Here is a 24,861-nt window from a genome sequence, read left to right on the forward strand (position 1 = left end):
TGCGTAACAAAAAGCGGTCAGAGAGAGCAGCAACTAGAGCGGCGCAGAGGCAGGGTCGGCATTTAACAATTAGAATCTATGGACCCCTCGCCAATGCTTGATCGGTGGTTGGAAGTGGTTTCCCGGGAAGTTGGTAGAGCGTCGACTACGTTTGCTGTAACCGATCGGTGGCACTCGGAATTGTTCGTAATAAGTGGGATTTTGTGCCATTGAAACAATGTATATTTTCACGGTGACGCGAATATTGTTTGTTTTAAGTGGGGCTGTTATATGTGGGCTCAACTGTATTTTGGAAATAGTATTATCATTTTCATTGCGACGATGTCTGACTTTCTTCCAGTCTGCAATATTGAGTTGCTTGCCATTAGATTTGCTCGGCCCTGCTTTAATATTAATTTTGAGGATACTGCGGTCGCTTTTTATATCCTACACTCAAACCTCATTATAATGAAGTTGAAGGGGAGCCACAATTATGTCGTTATATTCATTATTTTATCATATCAACTATAACAATTTGTGTCAATGTATGCTCAGATGGGCCACACCTTATAAGCATGCAAAGAAGAAAACTGCCTCGTGGCTTGATGTACCACTACGCGACCATGCCTGCCACAGAAAAATAAACACAGTCGCATCTCATTGATTTGAACACGCTTAATTCGAACTTCCAGTTAATTTGAAATCACGCTGAGGTCCAGTCAAAGCTATGTGTATTCCAATAGGCGAAAAGGCCCTGTAATTCGAACGCGCAAGCACTTGCGATGGTTAATTCGAACATACCGCGCTCCGAAAATTCTCTCAGCACCATGCTCAATCCCGCCGCGGCACCTCTCACCGCTGCACGTGAAGAAGGAAAAGAAGACAAAAAAAAAAAGACTGGCGGATTGTTTGCTCTCTCTCAATGGCCGATCTGCGACGCGCCTTTGTCACACCTCTCCCTTTTCTTTCTCTGCATGTAGAGACTCTTCTCCTTTCAAGGCCACGTGCAGAGAGAAAGGAAAAAAAAAAGAAAGCTGTCACGGAGAGTCCTCCTTTCTCGATACAGAGGGTAGCAGCGATGACGCAGTCGCTGCCGTCGTCTTTAAGGCGCATAAGTGAGAGGAAAATTGCTTTGCTTCCCGGCCCCGCTTCTCGGTCATGTAACTGGTTCGCTGAACGCTTCTTCAATCCTGTCCGCTGGCTGTGTGAAAAGGATGGTTCTCTCGGCCGCGCGTGGCATGGCTGCAAGGTGGGTGCGGTAGTTTTGAAAGAGCCGCCCCGAACGAGCGTCAAACTCCGCAGAAAACGATATATTCAACACACCACGGTTGTTTATTTATAGACTATTTGACTAATTTAATTTGTTATATCTGTTTACTGCTCAATTTTACTTCATTATAATGAGGTTTAAAATGCATGGTTCTCAATGGAGCTTTCAAGGGAAACTTCATTTACTTTATTATATCAATTATTTCGTTATATCCTGTTACTTATAAGGAGGTGTGAGTGTATAGCCTGTTCAATTATAGAGCAAATACTACCAGAGAGAGCAAATATCAGACAGAGAGAGCAAATATCAGACAGAGAGCAAATATATATGCTTTAAAATAATCAATTGGAAATTCTTGTGAATGGGCCTCTAGTCTACGACACTTAGGCTATCTGAACGTGGACTCAATTGTATTGAGCGTTGAAACCGAACTACTGCAGCTTTCTAAGTGTAAATGGTTTTCTTGTTAAAATGTTCGTAAGCCTATCTGCACTTGTGCAAAAACTTGTGTGTTGCCTAGAGGACAGCCAACCATGGCTAGTTTTTCTAGGTTTGTAAAGAACATCTTAGGCACTCTGCTCACCCAAGGAACTGTTGTTTTGTTATGAACAGATACACGGGGATCTCTAAGAACAAGTGCTAAAATGTCACATACACTTGGCGGGTTTCAAGTTCGGCCTGGTGCGTATTAGATGCCAGAAGGGTTGCACTCTAGTGGTTTAATGACGGCATTTCAACATTATTTGCATGTACAGAACACAGCTCTGTATACGTGCTGGGTTTTAGCAGCAAGCTTCTTTGGCGGAGAAGACTGAGCACTGATCAATCTTTGAAGTAATTATAAAAAAATCACCGTACAAGCACTCCGTACAAATGGTTAACCAGCGCAAGCTGTAATGTGTAGTCCCGATGTTTGTTTTGAAAAGGCTGTTGACAATTTCATTTAGAGCACTAGTTACTCTACTATGGGAGAGCATAAAGCCGTCTCGTGGGCCTATACGATCATGATTAACAGCTTGAAGCGAATGGTGCATAGCAGTGGGTTTAACCAGACGTAGAAATAAAGTGTTTCACAACCACTGGTACATGTTTGTGCTTATTACTGAGAATAGACACACATTTTCGTCGGGTTTACCACTGTGTTTATTTCACATGCCGCTCATTGTGTCTCGCATGATCATAGTCATGGAGGAATGTCATGAGTGGTTAAATGCATTCTGCAATGTGGTGATTACAGTGGTTGTTCTCAAACCACAGGTGGGCACAGACGTCGCGGCCGAAGCCGCTGGATATACCACTGTAGAAACGGCCACCGAAAGCGAAGTTGGCACCGGTGAACGCGTTCCCGTCATCATCACATTGACGCCGCAACGCCGCATCGTTGCGAGCGACCGACATCGCGAGCCAACTCGGCAGAAAGGTCTCAGGAGAAATTCTGGCGTATGGGCTCGGCGCCACGGCTGCGACGACGTCACTCACAGCGCAGCCAGTGGCACGCGTGCTTGAGAAGGACGTAACTTGTAACGCAGCCAATGGAGACCGCTCATGATACCGCTGTCGAACGGATTTTTCTTTTTCGTAGCCATATACAGCTTTCGCTTTAAAACATTTGGCCTGTTTTTTTGTTTCAACTATTGGCTGCCACGAATTTTCATTCAGAGTGCGTGCGTGTGCAGATGCGGCGATGGTGGCTGCTGCCTCGAGAGGCCACCTCGAGGTGCTTCAGTTAATGCTGGACGTGTGCGGTGGCAGCGCCCCTCAGCAGCCATCGAATCAGCTGAGCCCATTGATGGCTGCTGCCTGTGGAGGACATGGCAGCTGTGTGCTTGCCCTGCTTGACGTTGGGGCCAGCACTCATGCTGTGGATGCAGGTGGCCGCACTGCCTTGCACTGGTGAGCTCCCGCGTTTGCTTCTTGCAGTAGTGGCAGGTTAATCTACAGAGTGAGTATCTCCCATCGTGTGGCATGCCTTGAGGCACGTTGGTTGAGCTACGTGCAATTAGGTCGTCGAAAAAACGGGGGAACCGACCCTTAAGCATCATGTTTAAAGGTGCCCTCCAATCGTTTTCAAGACTTCATTGTTTTACATGATTTGCTAGTGTGCTGCGCAGACTGAACACTTAAAAGGATAGTGCGGGAAGAACTGCAGCGATACACTGTAAGCAAAAATTATCCGAGTTTGGGGTTTTTTGCAGCTCATGACCTCTGAAAACTCTCTATCATTAAAAGTTACTACCTCGTGTTAGAGTAAAAAATGGTACATGAAATAGTTATATCACTACCTCGGATGCCAAAATGCATCCGAGGTAGTGGTAGAAGGATGTCAAAATGCAGTTTTACCTCGTGGGGAGTTTTCTACCCAAGATTTTTACCCTCCGTGTCAGGGTTTTTTACCACGTGACTGCAAGCTACAGCGGCTTCGACGACTTTTGCCTCATACCCTCTTCCTCCCCCCATCATATTCACTAGTGACGCTCTCAGTGAATCGGAAAGGTATGCGGGGACCATAGATGGTTTTTTTTTTTTTTTTCGAAGTTTGGTATGGCATTTTCACACCTCATGGCTGGCCTCGAGTCAACGCACTTTCACTGCAACTGGGAACAGCATAAACACAACGAGCCAGGAAAGCATGTGAAGAAAACAGGCAGGTGAAGAAATCGTCCCATAGATTTCGTTCCACAGAAGACGATGTCTGCTAGAGGAAAGTGCAGCCCGAATTGTCCACTCTATGTGTTAGTCGTTGTCAAACATCTAGCGCAAAGGCAAGCACTGATACGAGGTAGACTGGACAAACGAGCGGCCGCTGGTAAGCACAAGTGAAAATCTGGATGATGGTCAGTCTCTTTTGTTGGAAGTACATATGCGTATATCACCCCATAATACGCTGCAGATAGTGGACACATATTTTTCATTTGAGTTTCAAATGACGATGAAATTCGCACAGGGGATGTATTCTGTAATCGCCCGCTGTCTTTCATCGTATAGCTGTGCTCCTCAAAAAAGCCTAGTACGCCATCAGTACAGAAGTGGCACTGCTCTTTTATGCCCGTTGTCCTTAATATGTGCTGCTACTCTGTTTGTGCATTGCCGCTGAATGAAAATGATTCAGCTGCCGTCGTTTGTGTGTGCATAGGTATATTTTGTGGACTTGTTCGTCACCAGTGCCAGTACTAGTGACGCTAATAGGCCAGTGTGCTAGCTAATTATTGGATAATCAAAAAAGGTAAAATCGGGTGGGTTTGTAATAAATGATCGGTGTGACTCGTTGTGGCTTGAAGCCCACCGTAAGTTTACGCTTGCTCTTGAAACCGTTAATGTTTGTCGATGCAAAAAAGTTAGCTCTCCTACTGGCACAACATGGCAGGTCAAAATGTTGTGCCTATATACAGTGAAGCCCGCTTATAACGAACCTGACCATGACACGGCATCCGTTCGCTGTATTCCGAAGTTCGTAGTAAATGAAACTCGGCTTTTAAAAAAGTTGTGAGTGAAAACGCAAAGTTTTTTGCCCCAAAAAGTCAGTGATACATGTGTTTCGAAGAGCAGAAGCGATAAGGGCGTTCTCGAGTTCATTTAAAACGGCAGGGTGATCGTTCGCCGAGGCCCGTGGCATAAGCTGCATGAGACACTGGCTCCAAAGTTTCATCGTTCTCGCAATCTGATTTCTCCAAATTGCTCTCGCCACGTACTTCATTCACAATGCCCCAATCCGTGCACGGTTTCGCAGTGTCGGCCTCATCTTCGGCTGTAATTAAATCACCGCAACAGATGTCTCACCCGCTCTCCCATGTCGGAGTCGACGGCGCGCTGCCACAAATCGCCGCCGCAGTTCGGAAGCTTCAGGCTCGGCATCAGGCCCGACGTTGACGAAGTCGGCTTCGCGAAAACAGTTTTGCTCGCATGTAGCCGTCACCGCCGCCCACGAAATATTCAACATCTCCACGCTCAGCTGAATACCGGGACGCCCGAAGCGGCAAGTTGGCTGCCAGGTGGTCAATAGCTATGAGCAAGCGCTCCACAACGCGGCACCTAACGCGCAGATTACGCTCAAGCCAAGCAGTCACACTTTCGACGTTTTGTTGAGTGGCAGGAAAAAGCGTGCTAGTCCTCCTGTCGGCCATCATGACCACACACGCACGCCAAGAGCGAGCAAGATGCGCACTCGCGACACATATGCCAGAACGCGTGGAACAGCTCTGGGCCAGTTTCCAGTCAGAAAACGAAACAAATTCGAGCCAGCGTGGCGGGCGTCGTGACGCGGTGGAGACGGGCGAAGGGGTTGTGATCAAGAGAGAAGAGCAGACTTGCGAGAGAAGGGCAAGGAGCTGCGATAAAGAGAGGGGAGGATGCGGCAGGAGGACGACCTCGAAAACCAAAACACACGGGAAGGAGGCACGTTGGATAGCTTGCTTGAAAGGTCCGCAAAACTCGCTCGTAGAAAAACTTGGAAAGAGTGCGTGCGCGCGTGGCGGTGTTCGAAGAATCGGCAGCCATGGTCAAAAATCTTTTTGTTGCGCCGGCGGGTTTGCCTGGCCACGAACTTCGATATTTCGCGATTCGTTCCGCGCAAATTAACAGCCGATTTCGCACTTCCACACGCACGCGGAAGGCATGCTGAGCTGAGGGCGAAGTGAGCGAGAACAAGTCCTAAACACGAAACAAATCACAAATTATCGGAGTTGGTGGGGTAGCGTACGCGCGTGCACTAGACGCGAATATCGAATACAGTCGAACCTCGATATATCGAATGGCGCGGCGATCGCGACATAGTTCAATATATCCAGAATTCGATATAAAAAAAATCACAAAAAAATGCGTCAACAGCTTGCTGAAAACAACCAACGAACCGTTCAAGCGTGGTGCAGTAAATACTCACTTGAAAATTCAAACATATTATTTATTGTGTTGGTTTAAAATATTGAAAAAGAGTAGCCTGCTTTTTGTGGGCCATGGCGTGTTTGACGACTGCGTCGTCAATATAGTCCAGGCGATCCATAAGTGATAGGCCGGTGCCTTCAATCGCGCCGCAGTGGCGGCGCACAAGGGCCAAGGCAGCTACGACCTCAGCTGATGTCGGGAGCGGGGCACTATCAGCGCTTGCGGGATACACCTTGGCAGAGTCTTCATTTGGCTGCTCAGCAGTAGCTTCGGCGACAATCTCCACATCCGTGAGCTCCGCCGTTCAGAGTTAGGCCTCGCGCGCGCGACAGGCCTAACTCCGAATGCACGAACACTGCGAGCACAACGACCGATGCCTGCCGATGCTACAGCGGAGGAGCTTGCAACAAGTGCGCAGTGTGCCGTTGACACGATAGAGACTGCAACGACTGCAAGCTGCAAGGCTGCGGCGTGAGCCCGGGTGTAGGGCGCGCACATGGCACGCCCATGCCGGCTCGCCTCACTGCTTTCCCTTTCCCGTGGGCAGCGTGGGCCGCGTCCGAGACAGTCGTCTGTGTCCTTTCCCTTCTATACTTTCCTCCTCAATCTTTACCTACCACTCCCCTTCCCCCGCGCGAAGCCGTGTCGGTGCCTTGGTATTGAAAGACAATAACAGCTCCGCGCTTTTCTCTTCACTTTCCTCATTCAAGAACCTCTACCGCAAGGCTGCGGCGCGGGTACGCCCCTATGTTAGAGTGGCGCTCTCGGCGCCATCGATGTGTGCAGCATTCGTAAACGCCCGCCGCTCTACCGCTACTTTCGAGAGTTGCGGGAAAGCTCGCTGACTGTCAATGGAGCGCGGGTGTATTGGGTTGGCTGAGTTCGATATATCCATTATATGTCAGACTTTGTTCGAAATAAAAAATCAATAATGCATGCGACTTCCCGCGTGATATAGAAACCGTTCGATATAGGCAATAGTTCAATATATCCGTGTTTGATATATTGAGGTCTGAGTGTGCAGTCGGTGGCCGACGATGTTGGTAAATGGTCTGGTCACTCCAGGCCGGCAATACCAACGACAGTTCCAGCGATCAAAAATGGTAGATGGCTAACGAACCGGTCTTCGAAAGATCAGTGGCAATGTGAAAACACGGGCCTCAGCTAGCGATGTGGGATGCTCAGAGTAGCGGGGGGGACAAAGGACGGAGGGGTGCGTAACAAAAAAGCAGTCGAGGCTCCATCAGTTGGGGAGAGCGGCAGCTAGAGGGTCGCGGAGGCAGGGTCGTCGTTTAACAATAAGAATGTATGGGTACCTCGCCGATGCCTGATGGGTAGTTGAAATCGGTTTCCCGGAAAGTCGGCAGACCGCTGATTCCGTTCGCTGTAACCGATCAGCAGCGCTCGGAGACGTTCGTTGTAAGTGCGATTTTGTGCCATGGAACCAATGTATATGTTGACGGTCACGCGGATATTGTTCGTTTTAAGCGGAAGTTCGTTTTAAGTGGGGCCGTTATATGTGGGCTCGACTGTATACCGGATCGTCGAACTACAGTCTCTTCAGGTGATGTTTTATTCTACATTTGTTGTGTGTGTGTGTGTTTGTTTTCTTGTTAATCTCTGTGTCATCAATTCTACCATCATTCGATATTTAATAAATTCGTCGACTTTGTGCGAATGCACTCGTGCACTTTTTTTTGACCTCCTGAAATAACTCTCAGAAATTACCTCAAAAACCTTGTGAAGGCAGTAAAAAATTTCTCTCTCTGTACTCGCTCAAATCCTCAGTGTAGTAAAAAATTACTACCCTATACATTCAAAACTCAGTTAGCACGAGAGTAAATTTTTACTTTGACTTGTAAATAGTAAAAAAAGCCCAGAAAAGGTAGTGCACTAGAGGACAAGTGGTTTACCCAGTTTTTGAGATTATTTCAGGTAATTTATGTTTAGTTTGTATGGACACGCAGTTCAAAGTTATTTAGCCTAGGAAAATCAAGGCACAATTCAATAGGCGCCTACTTCAACTTCATTTTCGCGGGGTCATCTGACCACGTTTTCTTTGTCCTGGGCAGTAAGATGGCTGCCCAGTGAAATGAACTGAAAATCCTTACAGGCTGGAAGCTTTTATGCAATATTGCCCAATATTTTCGGTTGCCCAATATTGCCCAATATTAACCGCGGTATTATTCATATGAAAAGAAAGCTAAAGCGGCTCCGGAAAAAAAAAAGGGGCTCTGAAGAAATATCCAGACTTCGCTCAGAATTGAGGCGCACTCTGATGCTAAATAAAAAGCGGTTCTTTGTGAAACACTAACTGTTTTTTTTTAAACTTCCCCTCGAAAATTCTGGAGGTATCTGAGCAGTAGAAAAAATAAAATTGAAGAAATTTCAAACGATACAGGAACGTTAACACATGCAGCTGACATTGCTGAATATTTCAATCGCTTTTTTCAGTTTGTGTTCACCAAAAATGCAAACACCAACTTGGGCGAGCACTTAGAATATTCTACAGTTAAACCTGGTGATAACGAACTTCCATATAACGAATTGCTCGATATAACAAATTTTTTCGATTCCCCGCTTTTGCTCCATGGAAGCACATGTATTTGCGACCTCTATGTAACGAAGCAACAGCGGGAGACAACCTTGATATAACGAATTTGCCCCAAGGAAAATCTAGGAATTTTGCTCTGCATTTTGTCATTTTAGTACGAGTATGCGTCTTTCGCGGTTGCCCCGCCGCCCACCAAGCGCGAAGTGGCGGCGGCGGGCACGCGGGCCGCGTCGGCGTGAGACGGGCAGGTGGGTCTGCACCCCACGAGCCTGCGTGGCAGCTGTTCTCGCTGCCGGGTATGCCCCCCCCCCCTAAAAACACAAAAAACACAAAAAACTACTATTGTGCGATGGCAGTGCTACGCTTTTAGGTAGCGCCACATATGTGGGGCCGTGCTGCATATGGAGGGCGCTTTACCGAATAGTTTTACACGGTATTCGTGTCTGTGTCCGTGTCGTTCGCTCTTTGTTTTGACGCCGTGCGCGCGTGCATAGTTTCACTGCGTGCGCATGGTGTGGCCCCGGACGACGTTCAGCTATGCTTGCTTTTTTTTATGCGATAGCAATTATGTATGTGGACAGTCTTGGCTGCTTTTTGCGGCCACAATCATTGATCGTATATGTATAGTATCTATATATATATGAAAACTCAAGAAAAAAAAGCCACTGTATTGGACATGCGCTGTCTGTGTTATAGTGTCAGCGTGTTGACTGTGTTATCGTGATCCGCGCGTTTATCACTGAGACTGCCTCACCCCCACCACTTATATAAAGACGTGTTAATAAACCCTGCCGTTCTTGTTCCCATCAACATGTAGTTGCCTCTGTCCTTTGTCAGACACTTGACACGTTTTATGGGGTCAGAAGTGTCAGCGACAACGATGGAACTTCTCAAGGCTCCGCCCCCCTTGCAACTGACCGGTAACATCTTGTAAAATTGGAGGACCTTCAGGCAGAAGTTCGACCTGTGCCTGCAGGCGACCACACCGGAGCCTCCTCGAAGCGAAGCTGCGAAAGCGGCGCTGCTGCTAAGCGTAGCCGGTGATGAAGCACTCGAGGTGTTTTACACGTTCAAGTTCGAAGAAGACTAAAGCAGGGACGACTACGCAACGCTCGCTGGGAAATTCGAGTCCTACTGTGCTGAGGTGAGCAACGAAGTTCACGAACGCTACGTGTTTCGGTCAAGGAAGCAGGCGGAGGGAGAACCTTTCGAGAAGTTTGTCCGCGACCTCGAAAGGCAAGCTGCGCAATTAAACTTTGGAAAGCAGCGAGATTCTCTCATCAGGGATCAAATCGTGTTTTGCAGGAATGACTCGAAGCTGCGAGAAAAAAATGCTTCGAGAAAAGTCTTTAACATTGCTGAAAGCGGAAGAACTGTGTGAGATGGCAGAATCATTAGAATAGCAAAAGGAGGTCTGGAATGCCACGGAAAACTGCGTCGATGTTGTTTCAAGGCACGCAACAACATCGCGAGACAAAAGTGATGAAGATTGCAAGCAGTACCGGTGCAAAAAGTGCAATCGACGACACTTGCCAAGAAAGTGTCTAGCCTACAGTAAAAGATGCAATGAATGTCGCAAACTTCACCACTCCGTGGTTTGTTGTCGAGAAATGTATGGTGTCGGCCAAGTAAGCAAGGACAGCAGTGACGACGACTTTGACGTTCTAGAAATTGGAACTGACAGAGGAGGCAGCAAAGATTGGAAGGTGGAAGCTCAAATTGCCGGAGGAAACATCGCCTTCAATGTGGACACTGGTTCACAGGCCAACCTCCTACCATTCTCGGTGTACCGCAAGATTCCAGGGGCGGAAAAGTTAACGCCCACAAGTGCGATGCTGCGAGCTTACACCGGGGGCGTGATTACTCACTTTGGAACTGCGCAACTGAAAATCGCTATCGGTAACTCTTTCACCACAGTCAAATTTTTCGTTGTGAAGAATGGCCGCCAAGCCTTACTGGGACTTGAGGCAAGTGAAGTGTTGGGGCTCGTTCAACGGGCGGTGGCCAGTGTCAAAGCTTCAGAGTACGAAGCAATCAAGGATTACAAACATGTCTTCCGGGGGCTAGGCTGCCTAAAGAAGCCCTACAGCATAGTCATGGAACCTTCAGCAACGCCAGTCGTCCAACCAGCCCGGTGGGTTCCCCTGTGTCTGCGAGAGCCACTCCGAGATGAACTTCAAAGAATGGAACGTGCAGGCATCATCATGAAAGAGGATGGCCCCACAGACTGGGTAAGCCCCTTGGTCTTGGTTAAGAAAAAAGATGGCAGGCTTCATATTTGCATGGACCCAAGAAAGGTAAACGAGCATGTCAAAAGGCAGCATTATCAGCTCCCAAAGCGCAAGGACAGGGAAAGGGAATTGGCAGGTGCAGCCTATTTTAGCTGTCTAGATGCGAATTCTGGTTTTCACCAGATTTCACTGGACGAGAAATTGTCCAAAATATGTACCTTTGCAACCCCCTTTGGAAGATATCGTTATCTGCAGTTGCCGTTCGGCATTTCGTCGGCCCCCTGAAGTTTTTCGAAAACCGATGAGCGAGATCTTTGATGGCCTTCCTGGTGTACACGTGTATATCCACAATATTTTGGTGTGGGGAGCAACCAAAAAAGAACACGACGAAAGACTAGTGGCAGTCATGAAAGCGGCTGAAAAAGCGGGCCTCACATTCAATGCAGAAAAATGTCGGTTTGGCATCTCTGAAATGCAGTTCCTAGGTGACATCATCACTCGCGAAGGCATATCACCAAACCCTAAATTTGTAAAAAGTCTGATTCAAACGTCCGTGCCTAAAGACAAACCAGATGTGCAGTGCATGCTTGGTGTTCTAAACTATTTTGGTAAATATGTGTCACGCCTGTCTGAGCGAACGGCTTCTCTACAAGGGCTTTTCAAATCACATGTACAGTTCGAATATACTGACAACCACATAAGGGAGTGGAAAAGCGTTGTGCAGATTCTAAGCACAACACCAGTGCTAGCTATCTGTGATCCAAGAAAGCAATCAAAGATAACTTGCGACGTTTCAAAAGACCGCAATGGTGCAGTGCTTTTCCAGTGTCACAACAGCCACTGGCGGCAAGTGGCATATGCATCTCGTGTTTTATAGGACATAGAGCAGCGTTATGGGCAAACTGGAAAAGAGGCGCTTAGCATTTTTTTCGGCTGGGACAAATTTTATTAGTTCATTTACAGACAGAAGATGGTCATCGAGATGGACCACAAACCTCTGTTGTCTAAAGCTGCAAAAGGAATTGGCGACATGCCCCCCCGTCTGCAAAAGTTCTTTTCGAGACTTCTAAACTATGACATTGTTTTACAGTATGTCCCAGGGAACCTTATCCTGGCAGACATGCTGTCACGATCATCTCCGGCTCCTCAGGACGACACCAGTGGGGCTGTGGACGATGAAGTACACGCTGTTGTAGTCCTGGGTTACCTGGTCACTGAAGAGAGGCGCCAGAAACTGGTGAATGAAACGGCAAAGGACGACAACCTGCGGGCAGTCATCTCTTGCCTCTCAACTGGCGACAAGATCGAAGGCGAGCTAAAGCCGTTTTTTTCTGAACTTTCCCTTGTGAATGGCATATTGCTGAAACGCATGAAAGAGATAATACCAAGATGTATGCGCCGTGATATCCTGGGAAGAATTAATCCGGGGCACCTGGGTCTTCAAAAATGCAAAGAAAGGGCCAGTCATCTTGTTTTTTGGCCTGGCATCAGCCATGATATTACTACTATGATCCAGAGTTGCCCCACGTGTTGTGAATACGCTTGTAAGCAACAGAAGGAGCCACTGCTGATGCGCCCAGTCCCTGCTCGCACGTGGTATTCAGTTGGTGTAGATATTTTTTTCTTTTGCAGGAAGTTCATACATTGTGGCGTTTGATGCACTTAGTAACTTCCCTGAAGTCGAGAAACTTGCCGATGCCACTGCGAGGACGACCGTCACGGCACTGAGTGCCATGTTCACATGGTACGGGGTACCCATGGTAGTGTGCACCGACAATGGGCCACAATTTGTAAGTCACGAGTTAGCAGCCTTTGCAAGGAAATATGATTTTACTCATGTTACGTCCAGTCTTCGCTACCCACAAGCCAGACAACACAAACACTACCTCAGGGCGTCCTCAGTATGCCTCTGTGTGGACAATATGACGCCCTCAGAATGTCCTCTTATGGTACTAGAACTGCACTAATCCTGTCCCCTTGTCCATACACATAACAACCTCAGCACATCCTCAAAACAACACTTCAGGACTTTTTCAGTATCTTTTCAGAACAACGATAGCGTAGCTGGTTCGGTACTGTTGGCAGTGATATTACTTATGATTTTCTTCTTTTTATGATATTTCCATACATCAAAAGAAAAACACCTGCGAGGTCTCGTTTATATATCCTGTATCAATCAACAGAGAGGTGACAGTGCTGGACTATTACAGTAAAACAAATGAAGCTTGTTGACTGAAATTTATTTATTTATTTAGCAGTAATTAATCACAACTCACAGCTTTGTCAGGCATTCGAGTCCGCGTATAGTCTGAAAAAAGAAAAGCAGTATCAAGGCAGTCGACACAGCTCAATCAACCATGTTTGTAATCTTCCTCAAAAGCTTGATACAGTGTTCTCATCACCACGTGTATCGTGCCTAATGCACTCATTAGAGTAAGAGGCTCTGCTCTGACAGCCTACTAGTACACTCGAAACGGGCGTTGACTTGCCCGAGGTCGGGCCATGTGTCAGATGCAGAAGTCGATCATTTCACGTTGGGACCAGGTTGCTTCGGAGCACAATTCATCGCGATTGGCTGGTTTTCCAGGCTGCTTGTCTGCGTGGTTTGGCTGGAGACAATACATCCATGATCAGTCTGAACGTTGAGCGGCCCAGTGCACCCATCAACATGGCAATTTACCTCCCGTCGTCACCTACGACTTAAACTCTCACACATATCTCACTTTTAACGATGCACACAAACAACAAAGGACACGAACCTTCACTAGAACACTGCACGTTCCCTGAAAGACCCAGTCAGTTGGCTTGGAATGGCTTGGTCACTTGACTATCCAGAATGGTGCCGCATTCGAAAGAAAACCCGCCGCGAGTGTTCATATAATTGGTATCTCAATAATAACGCAGCTTTTTACTGTAAAGTAGGTGTTTTGGGTTACCTCTGCCTTCATTCCCCTGTTGTTTAATTTGTGCGTTATTGGGCCTTCTGTCATTTCTGATATATATCAATGATATCTTTTCAAAGCATGATCAAGTTGGAATTGGTCAATGCTTGGAAAAATTCAGTTATTGGTGTAACTTGGGATATATAAAAGTAAACTACAAAAAATCAACATATACACATATGACTAAAAAAACAGGCGTTAAGCCCTTTCAATATTCTATCGACGGGAAATCACTCCTCCATGCTAACCAATTTAAATATTTAGGAGTCACTCTTACTCAAAATTTTGCATGGCATACATACATAGACTATGGGTGCTTGAAAGCGAACCAGAGACTAGGTTTCCTGAAACAAAAACTACATCAAGCTACGCAAAATATAAAACTTATAGCTTACAATACCTTAGTTAGACAACTACTAGAATATGCCTCAGTCGTGTAGAGTCCTCATCAACACGGCCTGAAAACAAAATTAGAAAAAGTTCAATGCAATGACGTCCGCTTCATATGCACGAGTTGCTGCGGGTTAGACATAGATGTTGGAGTCCTGTGAACTGGCACAGGCACGAAGATAAAGGAACCAGTTGAAAGCTCTTTTCAGGATACTGCAAGGACAACTAAAAATTAACGAAGATTTGTACTTAAATGTGCCAGGGAAATGAAGCAGTCAGGTTAATCGCGACTGTGTTTTAGTACCGTACTCTTATCGGAGTGGTGTGTTTCGTTATTCTTTTGTTCCAGCTGCGATTGAGCTTTGGGATGCGTTGCCAAGCATTGTAGTAAATGCAAGTGATCTTTGCCAATTCGGAAAATTGCTGGACATGTATTTTAGTAATGGAGCTGCCAAATGATAAGCCTGTATGTTTCCTTGGTTTGAGTTTCTTTGTTTTTTTTCTCCCAGCTGCGTTTAAGCCTTGTAATACATAGCCAGGCATTGCTGTAAATGCAGGCAGCGTTTGCCAATTTGATAAAGTATTACACATGTATTAATTTATTATGCTTCCACTTGACATAGATGTATATTGGTTGGTTTGTATTTGGTTGTACCTTCCCTCCAAGAGCCCTCAAGAGAGGGCTGAAAGTATGATGAAATAGATAAATAAGAATAAATAAATAAATCACAAAAGGAAACTCTTCGTGGCGTGGCTTTAAATAATTTCTTTTGGTGGTTTTTTTCCTTTGAAGCAAATGAAACAGGCTTTTGCCACGGGAACATTTCCGAAGCCTTACGGGATTTTTTTAGGGAAACACAACAAATCGAATGTTGACCTTAACTGTGAACTTACTATATTTTCAACCTTATAAACTTGTTATTTTTTCTTTTCCTTTATTTACTTTATGTTTAATCTTTGTTTTTCAAAGTTTTCATTTTTAAACCATTTATTGCTAAACGTACTCGGCTTAAAAAATGACGTTATCTCTAAAGTAACGTACCATCTGCTTCATGGAATTGTGGTGGGTTGCCTGAGAAATATACAAGGAACAACCTATCAACCAATGACCGCCTCCTGACTGCTGAACTAAAATAACTTTTAAATATATTTGCGACAATGTGTGATGTGAAGCAGTTGGTGAGTAGTCGTATATACGGCATCCTGTCTTTCTTCCAGGGCAAGGTTGAAAATTGCACCGACAACTTCGTGCAGTGTATATGCCATGGCTATAAGTCCCCCAACTTTGGCGCTGCGCCACGCCCGTTTCCCCGCCTTTCTAGCAAAAGCGGGTCGCTCGGTACCCTGCTCCCGCCTTCTACCTGCACTCTCTCTGCACACGCTGTTGCTGTTGTATGGTCGCTCTGCTCATGCAGCATCTCCTGTAACTTGCTCCGAAGGTTTATGAAGATCATTAAAACGTTTTCGCGGTGTGAATCTTACCAGAACTGAGAGCGACAACCTTTGCCGGACCAAGCAAGTCAAACACGATGTCTTTGAGCGAGTGATGTGCATGTCGATGGTGAACAGCCACCTTTCTATGACATTAAAAGTGAGATGACGGTGCGAATTCCCGTTGTATGTGACAGGTGAAAGGCGCATTTGCTGCGACAGTCACGTCTTCTTGGAGCTGTCAACAAACCGCCATCACCACGCTTTACCATGTATTTGTATATATCCTTTGGATTTCGATTGCTTGGTAGCCAAGTTTGCAGCGGGGCTTTAAATTTGTTAAAAAATCTGTGTGAAGAGACAAAACTTACGTCTGCCCTGTTAAGTCCCTGGCACCATTGCAATGCACAGTGTTCAATTTCATAAGAGTTTCACTTTTGCCGAAGTTTTCATCGGATGTGAACGTCATATCGCAAATTCAATGCCACCTTGGATTTTTTTTTACTGCTCCTTTGAAAGCATAATGATGAAGTATTTTATGCCCACTTTGACCATAGGTGTTTCTTGCAGCGCATATTTCATTTCGAATAATATGCATACCATTGTTCGTGCAGCGTGTTCACTGATTCAAATGTCGCCTTGGTTGTTTTGGCAGCTCACTTGGTCCCAGTCTTGTTATACAATCCCCACAAGGATCTAGCGTGTTTTTGGTTGCGCCAAGTTTTGCCTTTCATAACCAGGTGTAATTTCGTGATACTATCGAAAATTTTATTGCCGTCTTGGTTCCTTTTTTAACTAGTCCTTATAGCGGCAACTGTATATCGCGCGCGGCTAAGACACATGCAAGGATATTATCATGGGGTAGTGACTTGGATGAAAGAAGCAGACTAGTTATGGATGAGACTGTTAATTTAGCCGAACTTGTGGCCCGTAAACTAAAGGTAAGATTATAGTGATGCCTACTGGCACTGACAGGGCTGAACAGAGCATTCGCTGTCGATCAACTGGCAAGTGGTGAGGCGTGTCGACATTTATCCACGTGCCATCGAATATTCTAGCGTTATCGTTAGCAGTGACGTAGGTTCCAGAGTAATCTGCAGTGTTCGCGAAGTAGGCGTAATCTTAACAAAGTGATCTACGGCAGTCATGAAGCTTCTCGAACACTGCAGGCATGCTTTGCACTGAGAATCACTGGCAGTAAAATGGGGCGATAACATAACCTGAGGAGGGAATGCAGTATAATATAACATTTTGCATGCCAAAACCAAGGTATCATTAGGCAGCATGCTGTGGTGTGAGACTCCATATTAATTTCGGCCACTTAAGGTTTTTTTTTAACGTGCACTCAAGTCTATTTGAGGTGTAAAACCGACAAGGATAACGGACAGAGGGTGCACACACGCTGAGCGCCACTTCTATTTGCATTGAGCGTCACTCCATCATACGCTTGAAATATGCAAAACCAACACACCCTGCCTGCCATTCTTACACCTAAATCTAAGCACAGTGTTACTACATTTTGCTCCCATGTAAATGCAGCTGGCTTATGCGCAAACTGAACTCATGACTTTGATCCTACCATCGGAACACCTAAGCTGGCTAACTTATCGGTGTGTGTTGCTTGCAAGACCTGTGCCTATAAACGCTCACCGTGAACACAAAGCGGGTGGCCAATCTCGAAATGTACAGCGATTGTCTATTTGCTGTAGCTTCAGTTTACAAATGTACGATCTTGTTTCTCCCCATTAATAGTTTGCAATACTGTTCACGACAAAAGATTCTTCAATGTGACAAGACCGTGGTAGTATCGACGAACTGCCACAATCCACTTTTGACTCCTTTGCTTCTGGCACTGCTTGCATTGGAAACGGTAGAAATTCACGGGCAGTTTTCAGCTCTGAGACATTTTTAAACCTTTGTAGCAGCTAACAATGCGGTAGGAGTGTGTGCCTGCTTTCTAAGATGACGAAGGAGCGTCACCCATAGCACGCGAAATGCGAGATGAACGCCCCAAGGAACATATTTTCGGTGTGCGCAATGGGAAAACAAAGCAAGAGCAGGCCGTCCGAACGACTGGAGCTTTACCCTCTCTCCGCTGGGGTGGCGAACGGCGCTGTGCCTATTTGAGCCTGTCTTTCCTATATCAGCTTAGCTGGCTTAGTTGGTACGTCTAGTAATGTCTTGCGCAAAATGGATTTTATGCTTCGACGTCTCTGCCGAACTCATGTGAGAGCAAATAGTAATGACTGGTAGGATCTTACGTCCCGAAACAATGATACAATTGTGATAAACGCCGCATAGGGGGACCAAGAAAACATTTTAGGGCAAAGATATCACTCTCATCGAAAGGAACTGAGGGCTTTACAGTGCAGTGATGTGCATATTATATAATGGCGAGGAACTCGGCCAGTTGGTACATGCCTAATTTGATAAATACCAACGGGGCAAGCGTGTTGAAAACGTATTGTAATCAGCGGTTGTCGGCACATTACTGTGGGGTCGAGCAGCGGCTGACTACGGTGATTTAGAGACAGACAAGCTCATGTGTAACGTTTGTTGCATTGTTACGAAAGCAGATAGCCAACTCTTAGTGTTGCCCCAACATGACGCCTGAAAAGAGTTCCTTTCCTGAAACACATTGCTAGGTGCTGTCGTGGCTTTCTGCTGACTGGTTCATGAAGCTATGTACGGCCTTTTACAGCCCCATCGTAAAAAAAAAAAATACATATAGCATCTCGCAGGGTTTCTTTTTGCGGCTTTATTACATGCTAGCTAGATCTTGAATGAGTCCCTTGAACCATTTGCCTTCTTCATAACTTTACCTTGGCCTTAAATAGACGTTTAGTTGACAGTACACTACGATCATCTGATGCAATTTTAGTTTCTGGAACTCTGACTTGCTATCATTTCAGGGCTACAGTTGGACAGCAAGCGACTATCTGTCGCCTGCTGATACAGCGTGGCTGCCGTGTTGATGCATCTGACAACTACGGGTAAGACTGCGACCTAATTCAAACCTAACCTAGGGATAAGCTGATTTGAAGTTTCTTTTATGTCAGCCCAAACACCACACCGTTACGAATATTTCAGTGACTGAGGAGCTTTTTTTGACAGAAATTCATAGGTATTTCCTTTTTGCCTTTGTGCTGTACAAAAACAGGTGGTTATGAGTTTGCATTTATTGTTTCGCCTTTAATGCAAAACGATGATGGCAAAAACCTCGCTATAAGGCATGACCAGATGACGTTTCTGTAGTTGTGTAAGCAAGAAAATGCGGGCCATAGCCAGAAAAGCCGAGCGCGAGCTGCCTGTTTTCACTCTAGGATGATTGTTGTGTCGGTTGTCACCGCCCGCTCAGAGCGTCCGTAGACCTATCGCTGAAGTACTACTTGAGCCAATAAAGCCCGTTTCACTTGGAACACCAGATTACAAGTACAACCATGTGACGTTGTATATTTGTGGTTTGATATGTACACGTACCGCCATTGTAGTTTTATGCTCTCTAAAGGTTAGGATAGATTGTCAGCACGTCTTTTCAACTTGCTTGCCGAGCATCTTGGGGGCACAACTGAAGGCCTACTGCATGCGCAAGCTCTGTACGTGATATAGAATACACAAAGGCTCGTATCACCGAGCTGCGTTGGCATCTGCCAGAGTGAACACCAAAGAGCCATGTCTCAATGAGGCAAAGGCTGGAAAAGACAGCTTCGGTAGTGAGGACGTTTTTTGACCTTGTTGAGTTTCCATGCGACGAGGCAGATTCCCATCGTGCTCACCCAGAGCTGTTGATGATACTTATTTTCTTTCAAGACTGTGGAAATCCTTTGTGTTTTCAGGCTGGCATACTCAGCCTGAAAGGCATACTCAGCATACTGAGAGAGAGAGAGAAAGAGTATAGGAAAGTTCGGGAGGTTAATTAAACTGAAATTGCCAACCCATGTGTCAGTTCCTTGATGTGGCCGATACTTTGAAAGCTGTTATTGGCACTTTTGAGTTTCTGGCGTCACTTATGCTTTCGCAAACTGACTGTTGCCTCGAACAATGCAAAGTTCTGGGTCCGTATCGAGGTAACCGCAGGAATAGTGTGCCCACGGCGCGCTGTGGTGCAGTGGTCGTTCGATCGCTGCGGTCCATGGTGGTGGCTTTTGGCTGATAGTTGGGACGATGTGGTTGTTGTCTTTTATGATGTCAGCTGCCCGTTGTCACAAATTCTGTGGCGTTCTAAACTAGAAAGGCGACAGTCAACAGTAAAGGGGGGTATTTGCTAGACAGAAAGCTATAGTTATTGGGTGCTCAAATGGCTTCGCAGAACCCAAGGGGAGCTGCAAAACTATATTTAAAGGGGTTGGTGGAACCCATTTTAGAAAAAAAAAAGTCGCCTAACCTTCACCAAACTAGTGAAGCAGAAATGTGTGGCCACAGGCGGCGGCAGCCGAAGTATCACTCGACAAAGTCCTGCCAAAAGCGGGCGGTGTCCCCAGTGAACACTATCCCGTAATTGCCACGTGAACGCTGCTCAACCCGCAACACTGCTGCCTAGTCTCCCATTGTGGCAAGGCATTCAATATCTTGAGTTAGCTTTGCGTCTTGGTTAGAAGCATCCACCAGTCATCGGCTTCTGCACTTCGCTTCGTGATTTCACGTGGCTTGGAAACCTGGCGGATCGTCGGTACGCAGCTCCAGTTTACGCTTGGCCACCCAGGTGTGTGCTTGGACTCAGACTATAGCATCGTCCTGGTGAACACGATTTCTCTCACGGTTCTGCTATCGGCGCTGTTCTTTAAACATTGTCTGCTGTTCGGGAGTTTGTGTGATCCCTGGCCTACCCATGTAAAAGTTGTAAGTTAAAACTGCTGCGCGCGAATTTCACTATAACGGAGAGGACGACGTGAGTGTAACATTGCAGCCAGAGAATGACGTAACTGTTGGGGCAGACAATGAAGAAGTTTTTAGGAACATGTGGACAGGCGAATATTTATTTTGTCTAGTCATATACAGCTTTCACTGTAAAAAAATTTCAAGAGCGTGTTTTTTGGGAGCACATTCGCGTGACAACAGACCATTCTGATTTATGGAGCGTTCTCCTGCGTAACATTTCTGCCTCCGGCAGACATCACACTCTTTTTTTGTTCAAGAGATGGCTGGAATGCTTTTGTTGCAGTTTTCTGTGGCATATGCATGCAAGCAAACATTTTTTAGGTTTGCATTTTTGAAGAGCGCACATAGCTAAGCTCAGATTGAAGTTGTTCAGATTGACTTGGCATGGCACTTTAGTTTGACCCTTTATTGCTGAAAAAAAAATAATAAAAGACACTTATTTTAAATTGTGAGTCGGTCAATGACTTTTCCTTGCAGTGCAAGCATTCCCTTAACTCATCCCCAAAGGTTTCATAACGCATCCATGGCTAAGAATGACTGCTCTAGGGGATAGTCCATCTTTGTCGGTGGAAGAATGGGCTCCTTGCGCGTCGAGCCATGCACCTGTTGCCTTTTTCTACAGGCCGCGGGTGATTATTGACAACCCGCCTTTGCCATCTTCCTTCAGGATGGTGATGCTGCTACAGGAGCATGAATAAAAGGAGGGACGTGCGCACATGCTCAACGTGCCTTTGATTCGCTAAGTCATAGCAGGCCATGTATATGCTGTTTGGCACAAAAAATGCGCGTAGCGCTGAAGGGGTTGCAAAGAATGTCGGAATCGGTCGGTAACGGGAAGGGGAATCAATTTGAGTGCACCAGAACTGAAGTGTGGGTTATTGTGTGAGATTGCATATTTGTGCAAAAAACTGCGCCACGAGCAGGAGCGACTCGAGAGGAGATTGGGTTAATTGCAGAACATTATTATATTCTATAATTGAGGGGGTGGGATACCTAGTTATAACCACATTGGCTTGGGCCCTAGTCCTCGTACGAATCACCTAGCCCTCCTGGACCCACGGTGTGAGCTCCACATCCACCTATCATGGAACCATTGAAGACATTTGTTTTACATGCAATTCTCTGGCACTTTTGGGCCATGTGCCAGATTAACATTTGAACATCAGCCAATGTATGTTGATGTTGCACAACTTGCATGCTGGCGAGGGAGTCCTGAAAGTGAGTGCAACGATAGTGTAAAGTTGGTCATTGGGAGTCGCATTGCCATGAGAAACTGAAACTGGTTGAGAGTCGACGTGAGCTCAGAGATAAGTCTCGCATGCGATGCACAACACTACGAGCTCCATCAATAGTTACCACCCCACTGCACCGTCCTGCGTGAAGCCATCGTCTTGAAGGGGAGCCCTAGTCCATACATCATCTTTATCAGTACTATTAAATAAAGCACATTTGACTGTCACCAGAAGCTCCAACGTATTGGAAGAAATGTATGTGTTTGGCGTTCAACAACCATATTAGTCACTCAATAAGCGGCGAAAGGCAGTTTGGTAGTTATGACAGTCGAACATGTATATATCAAAGTCAAAGGGGATCGCGAATCAGTTTGATATAAGAAAAATTCGTTATAAAAAAATAGAAGCCCCAAGAGCTTACCTGTAGCGGATCATCACCTACAATAGGCGCATTAAAGAATGACAACTAATTTCGCACACATGCTACAACAGAATGATTTATTTGCGTGAAAAAATCGCTAATCTTGGCCTGCTTCTTCGTTTTTGAAGTGTTGAAGACACTAGGACTCCTTATTGCATTGGCGTAATACAGAGCAGGAGCTTCTGCATGCATTGGGGGCAAAGGTTGGGTCACATTTCTGATTTCATGGCAAATGATGTCACCCAGAATCATCGCACTCGGGTGAGAAGTGGGGTGAACTTTTTTGAGCTCTTTGCGAACCACGCTTTGCACAAGTTTGCAGAGTGCTGCTAAATTCTGCCCACAGGGGAAAGGTGACACCGCGGTGACAGAAGCTTGGTGGTCGTACTGCAGAGAGCATTGCTGAAGTGCTCGTTTCATGGTAGTAGTTTCAGCAATAAACTAACCGACGGTGTTGGGGGCTTGCACATGAGTCCAGCCAAAAGTTGCTCCTAGACACCCCACAGGAGGAGTTGAACTTCTTTTGTCTCACCCCTCCCTGGGTCAGCGCATTTGAACAAGCGTGACATGTCCTCCACAAACATAGCCACTTTTTTATTTGGCTTCTCAACCCGGGAGTGCCGAGCCTTGTCGGCTTTCTTTTTCCTTTCGTGGTTTCAGAATGCCTGGCGTAGCTGTCCCTGAAATTCTTGCCAATTGGTGATAGACGGCTCATGGTTCTCAAACCAGGTACGGGCATAGTCTTCAAATGCAAAATAGACGTGGCGAAGTTTCTTGGTTTCATTTCATTCATTGGCGGCTGCGACCCGGTCTAAGTGGTCTAGCCAGTCATCCACGTCCTCAAACACATCACCATCAAACAACTTTGGGATGCGTGCTGCGAAGACAATGCTTGGGGTGGATGTGAGTCCATCTACGTTGCTCTCTTGTGTCCGACTTGCCTTCTTTGTGGTCATTTTTGCCAAGCTCGAGAGACCAAATTTAGGAGGTAGTCCTAGCAAGCGGCAGCTGTGGCGTAGCGCCGGGTTTTCTTCCAGAATCGTTGGAATGGTGGCAAAAGCTTGAAGCAACTTGAGTTTGAACTAGCGCATTGAGATTGTACCCAGCATCTCCACCAGTTTGTCGGGGTAATAAAATGAGTAAAAGTAACTGTGCAGCAAAGAGCGGAACAGCTTCGATCGAGCAGCGTGAGTTCGTCGTCGTCCTTCTTCAACAAAAGCATTCGCTACGCACAAGTAATAAATGAAACTAGCCACTCAACAGCCAGATACCTTCTACATGCCCGTGCTATTATCAATAGAAAGGTTAAGTTATTAAAGTGGAGCTTTGGTTAAGTAGGATTTACATTATGAAATAGAAACAGCGTGATTTTTACTCTCTGACAAAGGACTGCCTCTATCTGTAGTGGTGTTGAAGTGGTTTTTCTGGCACCACTATTATATTTTTCATGTATCACCTCTGCCGTAATAAAAAGAAAGGCAAGCAATGCGTCAGACATCGCAAACAACTCGTGCACTATACCACAATTGTCGTATATTGTGTCCCACTTTCACACAGGCGATGTTATGCAGGCCAGAATTGTCTAAATGACCATCTTCAGGACAGTAAAATACGCGAGGCAGAATTTCTACTGCCATTCCTGGGGATGCATCCTTCGTTTCGAAGAAACTATGATCATCTATTGACATCAAGCCAACGCACTCGCTAAACAGTTGAAGCAGTACAGACATCACATGAAGACTCATCACGTATCAGCCAGGCTGTTTGTCATAGAGAGAATTGTCATTTATGCAGGAACTCATGTCATACTTCAATGTTTCTTTTAAACATCTCGTAACATATGTACCTTTTGTTTGCAATGAAAGTTCACTTGAAATTCTTTGCTTCTTTGTGCCGTTTTCTTTTGCTCCTGTGGGAAAATAATACTGTTTTTATTTCGCAAGGCATGAAATTTGCAGACGCGAAACAAAAGGAACCAAAGCACGAAAATGGCATCTGTCCTCGTGCTTTTTAAATCGCCCTGTGTGTGCCCTGTCAATTCCTTCTTCTTTACCGAATTACTTCGTTACATGGGTTTACTTCTTTTCAGAAGACAGATCGTTTTGTTGCTCTCAATCTGGTGTGTATTTTTCAAATAAACTAACTAGAGGTCTCCCCCAAGGTTTGATACTGCACCCATTATTATTTAATGTAATACTGTGCATGATTCCTGTACAACACTAAATACAGGTGTACGTAAAGGCTGACGACATTGCATTTTTGATATAGCTGCAGATATAAATACACTGTGTCAGAATCTGCAGCATTATATGAACGCTCTGGACACGTAGTTGGACGATATCAATCTATCATTAAACATCGAGAAAAGCGCAATCTTAGTTTTTCCGCCAAGTATTCCTGTGCAGATTTTGCTTCTTTACAGACAGAAAGTTATCCCGCTGATGGAATCATTAAGTATTTAGGAGTGACGTGTAACAAAAATCTAAATTGGAGTTCACGTATAGAAAATGTGGCAGCTAAAGGAGCATAGGCGGTAGGGATGCCTGGTAAACTAACCGATAAAGGATCTGGTTTATGTTGTGATTTGCTCTTCATGATATATTGTATGTATATTAGCCCGATATAACTGACTGAGACTTGTTTTCTGGAGCACCC

The 24,861-nt window shown here is 45.8% G+C and overlaps 1 protein-coding gene across 14 annotated transcripts in view; it reads left to right on the forward strand.

Moving 5' to 3' along the window:
• The window catches only part of LOC119178128 (uncharacterized), a 435,306-nt gene that overhangs the window by 164,905 nt on the left and 245,540 nt on the right, over positions 1 to 24,861 (forward strand). For all 14 annotated transcript variants that reach the window (XR_012894531.1, XM_075890939.1, XM_075890937.1 and 11 more), the window contains 2 exons: positions 2,926 to 3,142; positions 18,588 to 18,668. Coding sequence is in view for 13 of the 14 variants with exons in the window: in XM_075890939.1 (XP_075747054.1) it covers positions 2,926 to 3,142; positions 18,588 to 18,668 (298 nt within the window). In the remaining variant the exon portion in view is untranslated. The remainder of the gene's footprint in view (positions 1 to 2,925; positions 3,143 to 18,587; positions 18,669 to 24,861) is intronic.

Source organism: Rhipicephalus microplus, chromosome 3 (genome assembly GCF_043290135.1).
Source record: "Rhipicephalus microplus isolate Deutch F79 chromosome 3, USDA_Rmic, whole genome shotgun sequence".
Lineage (NCBI taxonomy): Eukaryota > Metazoa > Arthropoda > Arachnida > Ixodida > Ixodidae > Rhipicephalus > Rhipicephalus microplus.